This window comes from Mandrillus leucophaeus, unplaced genomic scaffold (assembly GCF_000951045.1).
Source record: "Mandrillus leucophaeus isolate KB7577 unplaced genomic scaffold, Mleu.le_1.0 Scaffold6, whole genome shotgun sequence".
Lineage (NCBI taxonomy): Eukaryota > Metazoa > Chordata > Mammalia > Primates > Cercopithecidae > Mandrillus > Mandrillus leucophaeus.
The window spans coordinates 5,375,175-5,390,567 of record NW_012106474.1 but is presented as its reverse complement, the minus strand read 5'-3'; the positions used below and the strand labels follow the sequence as shown (position 1 = coordinate 5,390,567).

Below are 15,393 nucleotides of genomic sequence, written 5' to 3'. Positions count from 1 at the left end.
TTTGAGACAGAGTCTTGCTCTGTCACCCAGGCTGGAGTGCAGTGACGCGATCTCGGCTCACTGCAATCTCCGCCTCCTAGGTTCGAGCAATTCTCCTGCTTCAGCCTCCTGAGTAGCTGGGACTACAGGCACCCAGCTAATTTTTATATTTTTAGTAGAGATGAGGTTTTGCTGTTTTGGCCAGACTGGTCTTAAACTCCTGACCTCAGGTGATCCACCTGCCTGGGCCTCCCAAAGTGCTGGGATTACAGGCACACACCACCACGCCTGGGCAATTTTTGTATTTTTAGTAGAGATAGGATTTCACCATGTTGGCCAGGCTGGTCTTGAACTCCTGACCTTAGCTGATCCACACGCCTCGGCCTCCCAAAGTGCTGGGATTACAGGCGTGAGCCACAGTGCCTGGCCGATTTTATGTAAGTATCTTTCTTCTAGTGTTTTTCTAAAGCTCGATGCTTTTTGCCCAGTTTTTCTACAGAATAAAAATTCTTTACAAAATTCAATGAAGACAAGTAAGTTGGGATTTTTACAAAATTCTGAAATTAAGCTACAGTGAAATTCTGGGAAATTCTCTGCAGGAAAAGAGAATAATTACACTCTCATTCCATATTAAAGTAAAAAATAATTGAGTTGTGAATTAAAACGAGTTCATTTTTCAAGTTTAAAAGGCCAAGTCAAGTACTCTTATCAGAAATACAAGCATAGCTATAGGGAATTTTCCTGAAAAACCTTTTCAATTTTTAATTAAGACTGAGCAAAGCTCAAAGTGGTCTTTGTTGTTGCAAAGATTAGAAATAAATAAGCCATGAAGGCTCAGCTCTAATTTGTGGCTTTTAAAAAGGATACTGATGTCTGACATTGCTCTGGAATCAAGCCAAGGTCCCCTTTGAAATTGAATTAGTAGATCTTAAAGTATTTGGTGCAGCGTGGAGGCCTCTGCTGAGTTCTCTGCTGAGATGGTCGACTGTACGTTTATCTCTCTGATAGATCTTAAAGTATGTGCTGCAGCGTGAAGGGCTCTGTTGAGTTCTCTGATGAGATGGTAAAATGCACGTGCATCTCTTTGTTTTGGTGCAGGCACACACAGGTACACTAGAAGTCTTGGTTCTTTCTCATTTTACTTGGGTTGTCACCAGTTTCCAGCAGGAAACTCTGCCTCAGCTATTGGGGTCCAAGAGCCAAATGTGCTCCAATGAGATAAACAGATGAATCTTGGGATCTGGGCCCTCAGCGATTTTGCAGAGATACCACCCTTTCCTTTCAAATGCAACTGCCCTCGCTGGGGGAGGACTGTCCCAGGAAATTCTCTGAATAATACTGTGTCTGGGACAGGTGGCAGTATCTGTGCTTGCCCTGGAACTGGAGGAAAGAAATAATTTTCTAAATAGTTTGTTTTTGTCTTAGAAACCAGAGCCAGGAGCAATGACAGGGAGCCACTCAGTTAATGCCTAGAGGCCTTGCTTATTCGGACTGCGATCACAGGCGGCTTCAGGTGACGATGAGGAAACAGAGTGTGATCTTCTCAGGCTGGCTCCACAGGATTAGCCGCTGGAGGAGGGACACCCACCCCTAAATTAGTAAAATGGAAAGGTTTCATGAACTTCTCCAGTTTCAGTAAGTGAAATCTGTGTGTTTGGGTGGGACTGGAGGCATGGGAAGATAAGGGAGAGGAAGGAGGGGAGAAGAAGAGAGACATCACATCCTACTTCATCTTCCCTAAAATCCCAGAGTGCTTTACAGCCATGCTACAGGATGCCCTCACCACAAAGTAAATTTGGGGGATCATTTTAAATTAGTTGCCTCCCAAAAGGGATTGTTCTAAACAAAGGTGGCCGTGCAGCCTTGACCTTCAATAAGGAGTTCCAACACTTTTCCAATTGCCTCAAAAGCAGAGATTCTCGAAAACCAGATGTAACAAGATGCCCCAAGCTTCACAGCCTGAAGACTGAGGGGAGCAGAAGTGGGTTCCGATGGGGCTGCTTTTACAGATCATGTTTGTGCCACACCAGGTAAGAGACCACGTGGGACATCTATGTGTGTGGGGAGAGGACACGTGCAGCCGCATGCTGTCGGAGCTGGAAGGAACCGCAGGGACCATCACCACCACCTTCATTTCCCAGAGAAAAGGAGGGCCAGGGCCCATGGCTGTGCAGCTGGCCACAGCCTAGTTGGGTCTAGAACTCAGAATCCAGACAACCCCCATGCCACTGCGGGCCGCAGACCAGAAGCTCACAGAGCTGGGGCCATGGCCACCCAGGTCCTGCTCTCCCACGTCCTGCTGCCATGCCAACACCAGAGAATCCATCGCTTCTGGCAGCAGGACGGCCCTCAAACACCCAGGGAAAAGGAAAAATCAGGCCTGACTTCTTACAGGATCAGAAAGAATTAAGAAGAATTAAGAAAGGCCCATTTTAAATCTTGAAGACCCCGAATGTCATGCTAATGAAGAATGAGAAGAACAGGGCCTTTTTTCCCCCTTTTTAAGATTAAGGGCAAATCATGTCCTCACTAAATAAGAGAAGCTCATATGTAGTCTTCTCAGAAGCCCATGGAGAAGAAATGGGTTTGTGCTTCCACATTCGGGAAGGGAGGACCCAGGCCTCTGTGAGAGCTGCACTGCTCTCTGTCTTTGGCTGGGCGGGTGCTGACTACAGCCGACTCCTGCACACACAGGGTCCTGGGACAAGCCCTTGTACCTTGGAACAGAGCCTTGCTCAAACGGAAAATGATGAACACAATTTTACAGTCTTGTCATGGAGGTCGGAGATGACAGGGGTGTGTGCTTGGCAGGTGTGAAGTGCTAAGCGAATACAGGATTGTGCAAGTCACTAGGAGAAAAACACTTTGTGAACAAGGATTCTGGGTGAGTGCATAGAACCAGCATGATGTCCACATCCACAGGCAGAGCCCCTGCATCTGAGTGGGCACCGCGGGGGCCAAGGCGTGATGTACCCGCAAACCTGTGCTGTCTTTTCTGCTTTACCACTTGAGGGGAAAATGGATAGAGATGAAGCAGCAGCACCAAGGCTCAGGCTCGACCAAACTCCACACACTTTGGGGCGAGGAGCTTTTCAGAGCACCTTAAACAACAACTGCAATTCCTTCAATTCACTTGAGTTCAAGTGTATTCACCAGGGGCTCTGTGTGGTCTGGGAGCTGGACACAAAGATGAACCAGACACAACCTCTGCCTTCCTGGATCTCAACACTCAGGGAATACCTGTGGCCGGCCCAGCTGCCTGGCCAGTAAAGCCGCCACTCCAGCCCTCGTTTCCTTCCTCCAACCACAGATGCTTGGTCTCCTGCCTTCCTTACAGTGCCATGTGTCACGAGTGCCATGGACAGGGTTTCAGCCAGCAAGAAGTACAGAGAACTCCCAGGGGCTTCCAGAAAAGCCTTGCTTTCATGATAAAGGAGACAGAGGCAGTTGGCCCCATCCAGTTCCTTTTTTTTTTGTATCTCCTGCAGAGAGGATGTGATGCCAGGAGCTGTTGCAGCTACGCTGTCATCACAAGGCACCAAGGATAAGGATGAAACGGCAGAGAACTGAGGATGGGAAACAGAAGCCACAGGAAGATCTGGGCTCCTGACAGCAGTAGTTCAGCTGCCAACGTCTACAACTCATCAACGACCACGTACTGCGTTAATAAGAGAAAATGAAACTGCGATTTGGAAAACTAAATTAGTTGAATAAAAAATTTAAAATTATCTAACGGTTCTATTCCTGGCAGCTAAAAGTAATTCCTATGGATACACCTGTTTTCATAAGTGAATTTCGTAAGTTTCTTGTTTGACCTGCTCTGAAGTACTGTTGTGAGAATTCAAGTCAGATGATGCACTGTCTTAGTGCAGTGCCGAGGCATCTTCTCATCCTCATCAACAGCACTGTGCCGGGAGAGACCTGAGGCTTGGAGAACGACCTGTTCTCCAGGTTCATTAGAAATCCGCCCAGGCAGGGGAACATTGGAGCTGTCCACCCACCCTCTCCCACCGCCCACAGGGCCTGCCTCCGAGAGCTATGTGGAGGAGGCAGTGCTTACACCCAGCAGCATAGAGAACATTGAGGGGAGAGCCACAGACACAATAAAGGTGCAACCCAGGGTCACAGAAAAGAACAGCTCTGGACCAGACACCGAAAAGGCTGATGAAATGAGACCGGGGCTCTAGAAGTGGGCAGCCTTCAAGGTTGAGAGACGAGTAGAAATGGCATGCAAAGATGTTTCTGTGCATTTCGTGGTAGTTCACAGCATTGCAAGCCTGATTCTAAGGCAGGCATGTTCTGAAGTGGGTTGAGATCCACTGAGCTGGGCAGCAGGCCCCTGACAGTGAGCCCCCGATCCCTCCTGTCTAGGAAGGGTTACTTCTGCATTGCTTTTACTGCTGACGGAGACTTAAATGAAAGGGACTCAATTTAATTCACAACCTGGAAGACTCAGATCAGAAACATGACCTTTGACATGGCATTTGGACAAACCAGGGCGCTGCCATGCATTGGCTTAGCTGAGGGACACGCTTTTCAACTTGCGTCTGTCTCCAAACACACCCTCAGAGTTAAGAAACACCGCCTCCCCCACCTCCTCAGACATACAGTGATGAACAGGGGTCTGCAAATAAAAGGCCAGACCACACCCAGATTTGGGAAAACTGCAGTGAATCGGCAACTTTAGGACACAGGGTGGGACACAGGCGCTTCCTGCCTCTCCCAGCCCAGGCTGTCCCTCTGTCCAAGGCTGCATTTCCCACCATTGGGGACCCCACTCTCAGAGGGTGAGGTCTTGTCCACAGTAGGCCCCGTGTACACAGGGACTCTGGGCACTAAGGGCAAGCGCTGAGCCCTTGCTGCGTGTCCTGAGCTGAGTCACTGTGTAATCGGGGGTGTGCACCAGGACCAGTGAGTGAAGGGCCAAGGTACAGACAGCTTTAGGAGCTGCACATCTCTTGGAAACGTGGCTGTGACCCTGGCTAACTATGACTGTCACCACTGACGAAAAGGAGGAGTCCTGATGATTCTTGGTTGGAATCTCAGGTCCCATTTGGGACTTTGCTGAGGGGTCCTAGTAACAACAATGTGACAAAAATTCTGTTTGGTTGGCAGGTTCCTCCAAACCATGAACCCTCCACACACCTGTGAGTGCGCGCGCACACACACACACACACGCACACAGTGCCCCTGTGTGTGCTGCAGCACAGGCCCTCTACCCTGACCCGGTGTCCCCCTCTCTGGTCCCAAGCACTCTCTATCCTGGGCCTCCCATCTCATTATCGCCCCCAACTGGCATCTCGGTGACTTGGGGCTGCTCTGCTGGGGCCTTCAGCTTTGTCCACAGCACCGTTGGCGAATATCCCTCTAAGGAACCTGCCTCTGTCTGGGTGACAGTTCCCCAGCCTCTCAGACCCTCGACTGGGGACAGTGCTGTAAAATGTATGCAGTGATCTACTAGCTAGTTTTCATCCAATGCACTGGACACAGTCCTTTCCACAGACACCAGCACTGGGCCCTGCCAGGTGGCATTGGGGGCTGGGTCCAATGGTGCCATGTGCCCTGGCACAGATGCACTGGGGTGTGGGTGGCACGGGCTCCACTGCAGGGCGAGTCTACACTCTCCAGCCATGCGGGCTGCAATTCAGTCTAGACTCTGGCCCTTCCATGTCAGCAATGTGGAGATTCTCAACAGGGGGACTTTGCCAATGTCAGGAGATGTTTGATCATCACGGGGTGGGGGTGGGGATGCTGCTAAACAGCCCCAATGCACGGAGCAGCTCCCAAAACAAGAATTAACCAGCCCAAAATGCGGATGGTGCAGAATCATGGCCGAGACACTGTCCTCCAGCCCCAGGCCGTGGTGTGGATGTTTTGTAATTGATTCAATGACTTCCTTATCGATCGAGGCTTACTTCATCTTCAGGTCTTTGTTAAACAGGAAGATATTTGGTAAACACTATTTATTTGTATCCCTTTTATGTGGGTATGGCTATTTCTGTTGGAGAGATTTCTGGCAGTAACACTTCCGGGCAAAAGGGTGCATACGTTTAACATTTTGATGGTTTTACCAAGGTGCTGAAATGTTGCAGGGATTTACTCTCTTGACACACACCCATGTGCCCTGGGCTTTCTGGATTGGCCTGCAGTGACCGGCAGACAGCGATGACACACCCACGTGCCCTGGCTTTCTCGACTGGCCCGCAGTGACTGGCAGACAGTGATGGCAGAACATCCTGTAACATCACTGCGCCACAGGGAGCTCACCGTGTCACCCGCTCTCACGTCACCCGTGCCACGGGGAGCTCACCATGTCACCCGCTCTCATGGCTCCCACACTACAGGGAGCTCACCATGTCACCTGCTCTCATGTCACCCACGCCACGGGGAGCTCACCATGTCACCTGCTCTCCTGGTAGCCACGCTTGGCACGCAGAGGTGCTCAGTGACAAGGAGGAATTGCTTTACTGCGTTGTGTGGAAGAATGGAAATAGGCCAAGTGGACAAAGGCATTGACGGTGGGTGATCACTGAAAGGTCTGTAAAGTGGGATTTAAAATATCTGCTTACATGGAGGAGAACTGCCTCGTAAAGACAACTATGGGACATCCTTACATAAAGTAAAGAATTCCTATGAAGACGAATCCGCAGGAAGGAAGAGTGGTTTACGTGGTAAAAATCTGGATTAGAAGTTGGATGTAAATGTGTTTAATTAGGTGAATACAACTATGACAATTCATTACAAGATGAATTTCATGGGAATTACTACTCAGTACTTTAAATACGTAGATGTTGATTTTTAAAAATCACCTTAACTCCTTTTTTCTAAGATCACAAAGTTACACATCAGTTACCTCATATTGTGAAAATATTACTGTGGAGTAGGAAGGTACTTTTGACTAGCTTCACTTTTAATCACTGAAGGATTGCAAATTAGTGCAAAAGTTCCCTGCAATGGAAGCTGATGTGGGGAAGAAGCTAAATGGGTCCATCCTTCTTTGGGGTTGGGGCACGCAGAGGAAAATCTAGTATTTTTTCCGAAATGAAATATTTCCTGATTTAATTTTTGCCTTTCCCTCTGATATGTCTTCTATCTGTGACGTTAGAGTTAAAAAAAAAAAAAAAAAAAAAAACAAAAAAACAGAACAGAACGTGTTCCTTTTGTTTTCTTGTGTAATAAAATAACCCGAAACACCCTGCTCCGGCTGCCGTCTGAACCGGAAGCAACAGCTCCGGCTGCCGTCTGAACCGGAAACACCCTGCTCCCGCTGCTGTCTGAACCGGAAACACCCTGCTCCTGCTGCTGTCTGAACCGGAAACACCCTGCTCCGGCTGCTGTCTGAACCAGAAACACCCTGCTCCCGCTGCTGTCTGAACCGGAAACACCCTGCTCCTGCTGCTGTCTGAACCGGAAACACCCTGCTCCGGCTGCTGTCTGACTCTGAGACAACACGGCCACGCCCACTTGCTAAGACCTGCCCAGCCCACGGAGTAACCCTCAATACACTGTCACATACACAAAAAGCAAATCAATCCGTAGTTAATATTAAAGTAGATCCTGATTTTAACAGATGGGGAGGTTTCTTAATTTAGGGAAAATTAAATTAGAAGCAGCTTTTCAACGGTTCTGTCCTTAGCTGATAGACTTTCAAAACTCAGGGAAGTCAGATTGGTAGAACACTACCATTTTGGGTAAAACCAGTGGCTTTTAGAAAAGAGCTTATGGTATTTTGGCAGCAACTATGCGTTTTAGAAGCTGTGAAGGGGCCTCTTTTCCTGGAGCTCAGATGGCACTGGTACTATTCAACCTCTAGGTGAGGTCTGTTTTCAGTGACATCAGTCAGCATTGGGCCAGAGCAGGTGGGTGGCCCTCCACGTCTCCACTGTGGCTTGGGGGGCAGCACCTGCATGTTCCCATGGTGGTGGTGGGGTGTCCCGGGGACTCTTACCCAGCCGGTTGCAGGGGTTCCGTTTGAAGAGAGCTCGCAGCAAACTCTGTGCCTCCCCACTGAGAAACTGCGGCATCCCCAGCTTGGCTCTGAAAAACAGAATCCTATTTTAGGATCTATTTTAGGAGAACAAGGACAAGCTATAAAGAGGGCCCCAGTCAGCATTCAGAGACCTCAGTCACAGTCACCCAGAGCAGCCGTGCTCTAACATGTGGGTCTTAGGACCCTTTTATGCTTTAAAAGTTACTGAGGACACCAAAGAGCTTTCGTTTATGTGGAATACAGCTGTGATATTTACCACAGTAGAAAGTAAAGTGAGAAATTTGAATAATTTATATTTCTTAATTCATTTTAATAAATATTTTTATTAATAAACGTATTATTTAATAAAATCATTAAAAAACGGTAACACTCCCATTAACATAAATAGCATTGCTAATGGAAATTATCTATGTTTTCCCAAACATATAAAAAAGCCTTTAGTGGCATTATTCTGCATTTTGGTGGGTCTCTTCCTGGCTCATAGGAGACAGCTGGACCCTCTTGTCTGCCCTGTGCTCAGTCTGTTGCGATGCTATGAAGAAAACCTGCGAGAGGAGGACCTGCAAACCCCAGGAGGGTCTCAGGGCCACCGGGGTCCTCAGAGCACACTGAGAACTCCGGGCACAGAACCTGGTGCTCCCCTCCAGAAATTCTCCATCCCTCCCAAGTGGAATGCCCTGAGGCCACACCACACCCGTGACTTGCTGTCAGGGATTATTCCAGCTTTAGAAAAAGTAAAGAACGTGTTTTCTCCCTTAAAATTCGAACAACGAGAATCACGCGAAGGTCCTGACTTGCAGCTCTTAGTGTCTGCTGCAATTCAAGGTCCCTTGATGGAGGAAAAGGCTGATGAAATAAAAAGACACCCCTTAGCTTTACAAAAGCATCCTCACGATGGAGCTTCCTTCACTCCCCTCTCTCCTTCCATCTACATAAGGACAGAGCTTACAAAAGCCGAGCTGGTGGTGTTTCAGGTGATTCTCAATTTTATCAAAGTTACGTGTCCATTTGCAAACAGAGTTGGCAAGAGTGGCTCATGAGGACAAATGGCTTTATGACTCCTCCACCAAGTGGCCTCACTTAGGAAGGAACTGATTAGGGACTCCCAGCCTCTCTGTTTCCTGCCCTCCTTCCATCTGCTCTGGGACAGTGATGGTCAGCGGTGTCTGCTCACATTTAGGATTCTATGGCAAGGTGGCATGGGGATCAGGCTTCTTCCTACAGTCTGAGAGCAAAACCTTGGCTTAGTAAATGATTTTTCATGAGAATTAAGCAGAAAATGGTTTGTAACCAGTCACATGGTAAAATAATACTGAGTCCTGCCAAGGTCAACCAGGAGTGCTGTAAGAATGGGGTCAGCAGGTGGGGAGGGAAAGGAGACCCTTGCTCCTTTCCCTGTAGCAGGGTCTCTCTGGACAAGGCCCTGTAGGCCTTGTGTCTTTTTCTGTCTACACTTTACTTCTGGGAGGTCACCAATCATCACACTTGAAAACCAGCCACTACACACTCTAAGTGACTTACTGATGGAAAACTACCTATGGTAGAAGAGTTCACCAGAACCACTCAGCAGGATGAGCCAAACCAGCAACTGCTCCCTTGACCCACTGTCACTAGAATGCCCAGCACCCTATCACCACTGCTACTGGTGGAAGAGCGCTACCATTCTGTGTAAAACCGTGACTTTTAGACAACAGCTTACAATACTTCGGCATGTAAGCCTAGCAATGTAATTAGAACTTCACAGTTGCAGGTTCAGAGGCAGCAGCTCTTGATATCAGAGGGTGTTCACAGGTCTCTGTGGGGGCTCCCACACTACTCACTTGAGGATGAGGGCCATGGTCTCCTTCCTGTCCTTCCCCTGGAACGGCAGGGACCCCGTGAGCATCTCGAACTGCAGGGAAACACAGAGCACAGTGAGTTCATTCATCCAGATGGACCCGGCTTAATGGCGAAGCACCCCAGCGGGGCAGCCTGCTACCATGTCCATTTCCTCATTCAAAATCTCCATCAGTCAAGTGTAACCACTGGCCTATGGGCTTGTGGTACAACAGTGACTAAAACTGCCTCACAGAGCTTGCCATTTGGTGGATGAGACGGGTGAATGACAGATGTGGTAGATAATCACACTCTGTGGCAGGCCAGCAGGCGCCGAGTACGGCAGAGAAAAGAGGCAGAGCGGGGTCCTGTGGTCAGGCAGTTTGGACGAACACATCTTACATGCGGTTTAGGACCCTGTCCTGCCCTGGCAGGTGTTGTGGAAGGGATGAGCTAGGAGGAGGAGGAGGAGAACAGCTAGCTCGTGTTGAACACCCATGCATGCCAGGATGCAGGGGCCAGAGTGCTTCCAGCACGAGATAGACCTGACCATGGCCATTAGCCTCTGATAAGGACAGTGGCACAGCAACCTCTCAGATACAGCTGCCACACCCTACATCCTTATTTTGTTATTACTGGACATCTGCCAGGACAGAGCTTAAAGAGGGGACCGAGCGCAGCCTTTTCTGAGCATGAGTTTCTTTCTTGCACCAACTCCCCCAGGCACATGCAGCGGTGATTACACGCACTCTGGAAGCCGTGACCCGGAATGGTCTCATCAGAGCAAAGTGCACAGCTGACCGCTTCTCACAAAAGAAACTAGGGTGGCGGCAGCAACCAATCTTTTCATAAAAGTAAGATCCTGAATCTAAGTGAAATGTGCCCAAGGATCAATCCTACTTCATGTCTTTCAAGTCAGTTTAAATTACGGGGAAGCAGGTGTTTACGTGATCTTATTGAATTCTCTCTCATCTTTATTTTTTACTGCATGTGTCTCTGCCCTTTTAGAATTCATCCTCCAGCATTCGTCCTTTGCAGTTGGAAAATCTTGGGAGATACACAAAGTAGAAAGACCAAAAAAAAATCACGCAGAATTCCATTACCCAAAGATATCCAAAATTAACATTTGTTAATTCCTCCTAGTAATTTTTTCTAGCTGTTTTTTATTTTGTTTTAAAAACACAGATAAGGTTTTGCATACTAACTTTTCACAGAATAATATAAAACTTTCAATGGTTATGATGAAATCTTTGTAATATCACTTAACAAACATGTGGATATGCCAAAATGTAATCATGAGTGTATCTACTGCTGTACACTTAGGACATTTCCAATTTTCTGCTATTATAAGTACTACTGAAATGTGCACAGATGATTTCCTAAGATTTGAATTTATTCTTATGATAGGCTGCTAGGAGTGAAATTATAATCTTAAAGAAACGAATGCATTTAAGGCTTTTAATATTACCAGTCTGCTTTCTGAAAACATTTTAAAAGAAATGGAAACTTTTCCACCAGCTTTGACGTTTGAAGCCTGTTCTGTCACATTAAAATGTGCTGTCCATCCTGTGCACTGAGTAAGTGAGGGAACTCAGAGCAGACAGGCTGCAGGCAATCAATAAATACAAAAGTAATAAAAAGCAGGCGGAAGGGGGTCCAGATGAGAATTGAAAAAGAGACAAGTGTAATTAAATTGGAAAGGCCAGAATGCTCTGACTGGCAGATGAGCTGTTCGTCTGGTAAAACAGGATGAAAGTTTATAAGCTGATCACACACACTGAAATATCTCTCAGAATAGATTGTATTAGCAAAGGGAACTCCTTTCCTATTCTGCTCTTTCTCTTTTTTGAGTCTATTAATAGCACTATGAAATCCCATTTCCAAGGACAAGACTTCTGGCCCTGTGAAACGAGAAAACTGTCATCCCGTACACACCGTTTAATCCTTGTTACACAAATGGTACCTATCCGGATGCCTGGATATTATTTATTTTTTGCTGATGGACTGGTATCTTGCATACATTTGTTTGGTGATATTTTTTTCTTTTTCTTTTTTTTTTTTTTTGAGATGGAGTCTTGCACCGTCACGCAGGCTGGAGTGCAAGGGCACGATCTCGGCTCACTGCAACCTCTGCCCGCTGGGTTCAAGTGATTCTCCTGTCTCCGCCTCCCAAGTAGCTGGGACTACAGGCATGCATCACCATGCCTGGCTAATTTTTGTATTTTTTTTTTTTTTTAGTACAGACAGGGTTTCGCCATGTTGGCCAGGCTGGTCTTGAACTCCTGACCTCAAGTGATCCATCCGCCTTGGCCTCCCAAAGTGCTGGGTTTATAGGTGTGAGCCACTGCGCCTGGTCTGGTGATTTCTTTTTAGCTTTTGAAGATGATTCCCTTGTGATCAGGGTCCACTGCTTTGTTTCTCTCTCCTCCTCCCCTTCTTCCTCCATCCACATGGTAGAAGGTCCCCAACCATCTATTCAGCCAGAGAACACCCAGCACAGCACCCATGGATATTCATTAACTGCTTCTTGGTGATGAAGGTGCTGCTGATGGTGGGGTGATACTGAGGGTGAGGTGTGGACTCTGCAGCCTCCACCAGCCATGGGGTTCTGCTGCCTTTCCCGTGCCCTTATCCACCCCTTTCTGTGGAGAAGGGAGATAATTTCAGTATGGTCGTCTGAATCGAGCTGCCCGGGAACTTTTCAGTGCTGAAGCATTACTGACTCAGGCTGCTGATGACTTTCTCGCGACGTTATTTACAGTGAGACTTTTGCCGTGTTGTTGAGCAGCACTGAGGCTGGCCAAGGCTTCCGGGGTGAACTGAGAAAAGCCAGGTTCATCTTGGGGTCCCACAGTCAAGTACATGCACCGGGGGAAGGGGGACACTCCAAGGGATTCTTTCCCAGTTGGCACTGAGGCCAGGCTGCAGACGGGCACAGAGGGGCTCAGGGAGATGCAGCCACAGCTCCACAGGGTGCAGGCCCCATGCTTCTGGGAAGGTAATTGGACGGACATAACGCAGTGCTTCTCAACTGGGATCACTGTTGTATGCCAGGGGACATTTCCTAACGACTAGAGACATTTCTGGCTGTCATGCCCGGGGGTCCTGGTGCTACAGGCATCCAGTGCGGGAGGCATGGATGCTGCTAAACATCCTATGACACACAAGGTGTCCCACAACAAGGAAGTGTCCAGTCCTAACCTCAACAGTGCTGGCTGAGAAGCCCTGTCTAAAGGGACAGCTAAGGAACCTGGAAAGAGTGGCGGCCCCGGCACAGGCAGGACGCACCTCATGGAGGCCAGTGGTACTGGGGGCAGGGGAAGGAGGAGACTCTGGGAAGCATGGAGCCCCTACAGTCAAGACGTTTGCCTGTGTGACACAAGACCCTTTGTGACAGGAGCCTCGATTTCAAGTTTACTTGGCCGATCACCGTTCTTAAAAGGGCACCACAAGCAAGCTAACATTTTAATCTGAAAACAGGTGAGGACAAGCCCTGTCCTGAGACGGATGACTTGAAGTGGCAGAGGGCCTGGCTTTGCAGGTATGGAGGGGCTGGGTCTTGGACAGCTGTGTTGATCCATGCCTGTGTGTGGAGGTCCCTGCGTGCACAGATACACGCCCTCTAATCCGAGCTGCTCTCGCTCCATGTGCTGCATCCAACTCTGAGTGCCAAGAATCTCAGTCTCAAAACAGCCTTGGAAGGTGCCGTTCCTCACAACCATCTACAGATGAATGGTCCAGCTGCAAGCAGCAGAGCCTGAGCTCAGAACCATCCGTGTTTGCTATGGTGGCATAAGGACACATTACACGGCACCTGAGGCGGGATGTCCAGAACATTCCGTGCCCATGGTTAAGAAACAGGAGAAGGATAAAGTGGTCTCATGAAACCAGAGTGCTCAAGAGATGCTTTAGATGTTTACGAAACACAACCCAAATATCCTTCTAGAAAGTGGCTCCAGTCTGGCATAGAGGAGTGCTGGAAATTCTACAAACATCACTATGCAGCTGGCCACCAAGTTTGCACGTTCTTCTCCAGGTACAAGCTCCTAATTTCAGACCCGGAATTTTATTCAGGGACACTGACTTCCCGTCTCTGGCATAGGCGTCCTTCCTTCCAGGTCTGTGGAGGGCACTTGTGGATGCTGCTCCTTGGGAAGAGATCCCAGCACATATCCATCTCCAGGGGATGGACGGCCGCCCACACATGAGGACCACTTCCTCAGCATGCGGCCTCCAGGGTCTCAGCCTTCTTTTAAAACAAGGCCCCTCACACGCACAACGGCTCTGCACCGATCCCCTTACAAGGCTTGGGTAAGATATGACTTGAAAGGTCACCGGAGGCCCATCTCTTAGCTGCAAATGAGAATTCAGAAGTCACTTCTGATGCCACCCACGGAAGTGTGGGAAGCGTGAGGCCCCCACAGTCAAGACCTTTGCTTGTGTGCGGCCCGTCACCACGTGGGCGGGCGGGACTAAATGAGAATGTGTTTCTGGGACAATATGTGATCTTGAGCCCGACACTTAGGCTCTTTGAGCTTTAGTTTTCATTTTTGTGCACAGAAAGAATACAGTCTTTCCTGCTGGCTTGAAGATTGTCAGGTTGAGATCCAATGTGAAGATGGCCAGGCAGCCTTAGCTTGTGGTCACCACTGCAACAGCCAGCCCTGCCTCGGGCTCGAGAGGGACACAGCCATTCTGGAGCTGGACCCCTTCCCCAGCTGTCACGAGACACTGAACGTGGGACGATCCCAGCAAACAAGTGAACAATTCAGTAAGAAATGTCCTGTGCCCAGGGAGGCATGTGGGAGGAGGGTGCCTGGTGTGTTGACGTGCCGGGCAGTGCTTGGCCAGGCCTCCTTCAGAAGCTCTCAATGCCATCTTCTCCACGCTCTAGGGACGGGGAGGGCGGGGACTCCAGGACGGGTGAAGGCCGCCGGGTACTGGGTCTGGGTGTGAGTGCCTCTCTGCTTCCACCCTGGTGTCCTCACTCCCTCATGGGTCCCTTGGAGGCCTGGCCGGGTACAGGCACTTTTGTCTGTGCTGGGGCATCTTGGCCAAGGGTGACTGGTGTTTAAGAAACTCCACGTGCCAGGAGACACTCAGAGAGACAGACAATGACGATACAAGATGGTAGATGTTAGAGCAGTGGCAAGCCAGGAGTGCCGAGAAGACACCGAAGCCAGAGCCACCAGCCAGAGCCACCAACCCTGCCAGGGTCAGCAAAGGCCACTGGCGGTAGCGCTTCTGTCTTAGGGCTGATGGTGGGAGGGAACCCGGAAGGAGTTTGCTGGAGCAACACGAATGCAACGTGGTCTCATTTCCTCTTCTTCTGGCCCCTCCTTGTGTCTCCATCTTTGGATCATTCCTTTGATGTCTTTTCTGTTCTCCTATTTTTTTCTCTCTTTCAGCTTCTCCATTTGTTTTTTAAATTTGTAGCAATAAAGGCCAGAAAAGCTGGGTGTGGTGGCTCACTCCTATAATCCTAGCACTTCTGGAGGCCGAGGCTGGCAGATTGCCTGAGCTTGGGGGTTCGAGACCAGCCTGGGCAACACAATGAAACCCCGTCTCTACTAAAATACAAAAAAAAAATTAGCTGGGTGTGGCGGGTG

At 48.9% G+C, this 15,393-nt stretch overlaps 1 protein-coding gene across 1 annotated transcript in view; it reads right to left on the bottom strand.

Moving 5' to 3' along the window:
• Nucleotides 1–15,393, bottom strand: part of RPS6KA2 (ribosomal protein S6 kinase, 90kDa, polypeptide 2) — a 483,976-nt gene that overhangs the window by 66,918 nt on the left and 401,665 nt on the right. The window contains exons 11-12 of the mRNA XM_011999666.1: nucleotides 9,790–9,860; nucleotides 7,928–8,016 (exon numbers count right to left, since the gene is read on the bottom strand). Coding sequence (XP_011855056.1) covers nucleotides 7,928–8,016; nucleotides 9,790–9,860 — 160 coding nt within the window. The remainder of the gene's footprint in view (nucleotides 1–7,927; nucleotides 8,017–9,789; nucleotides 9,861–15,393) is intronic.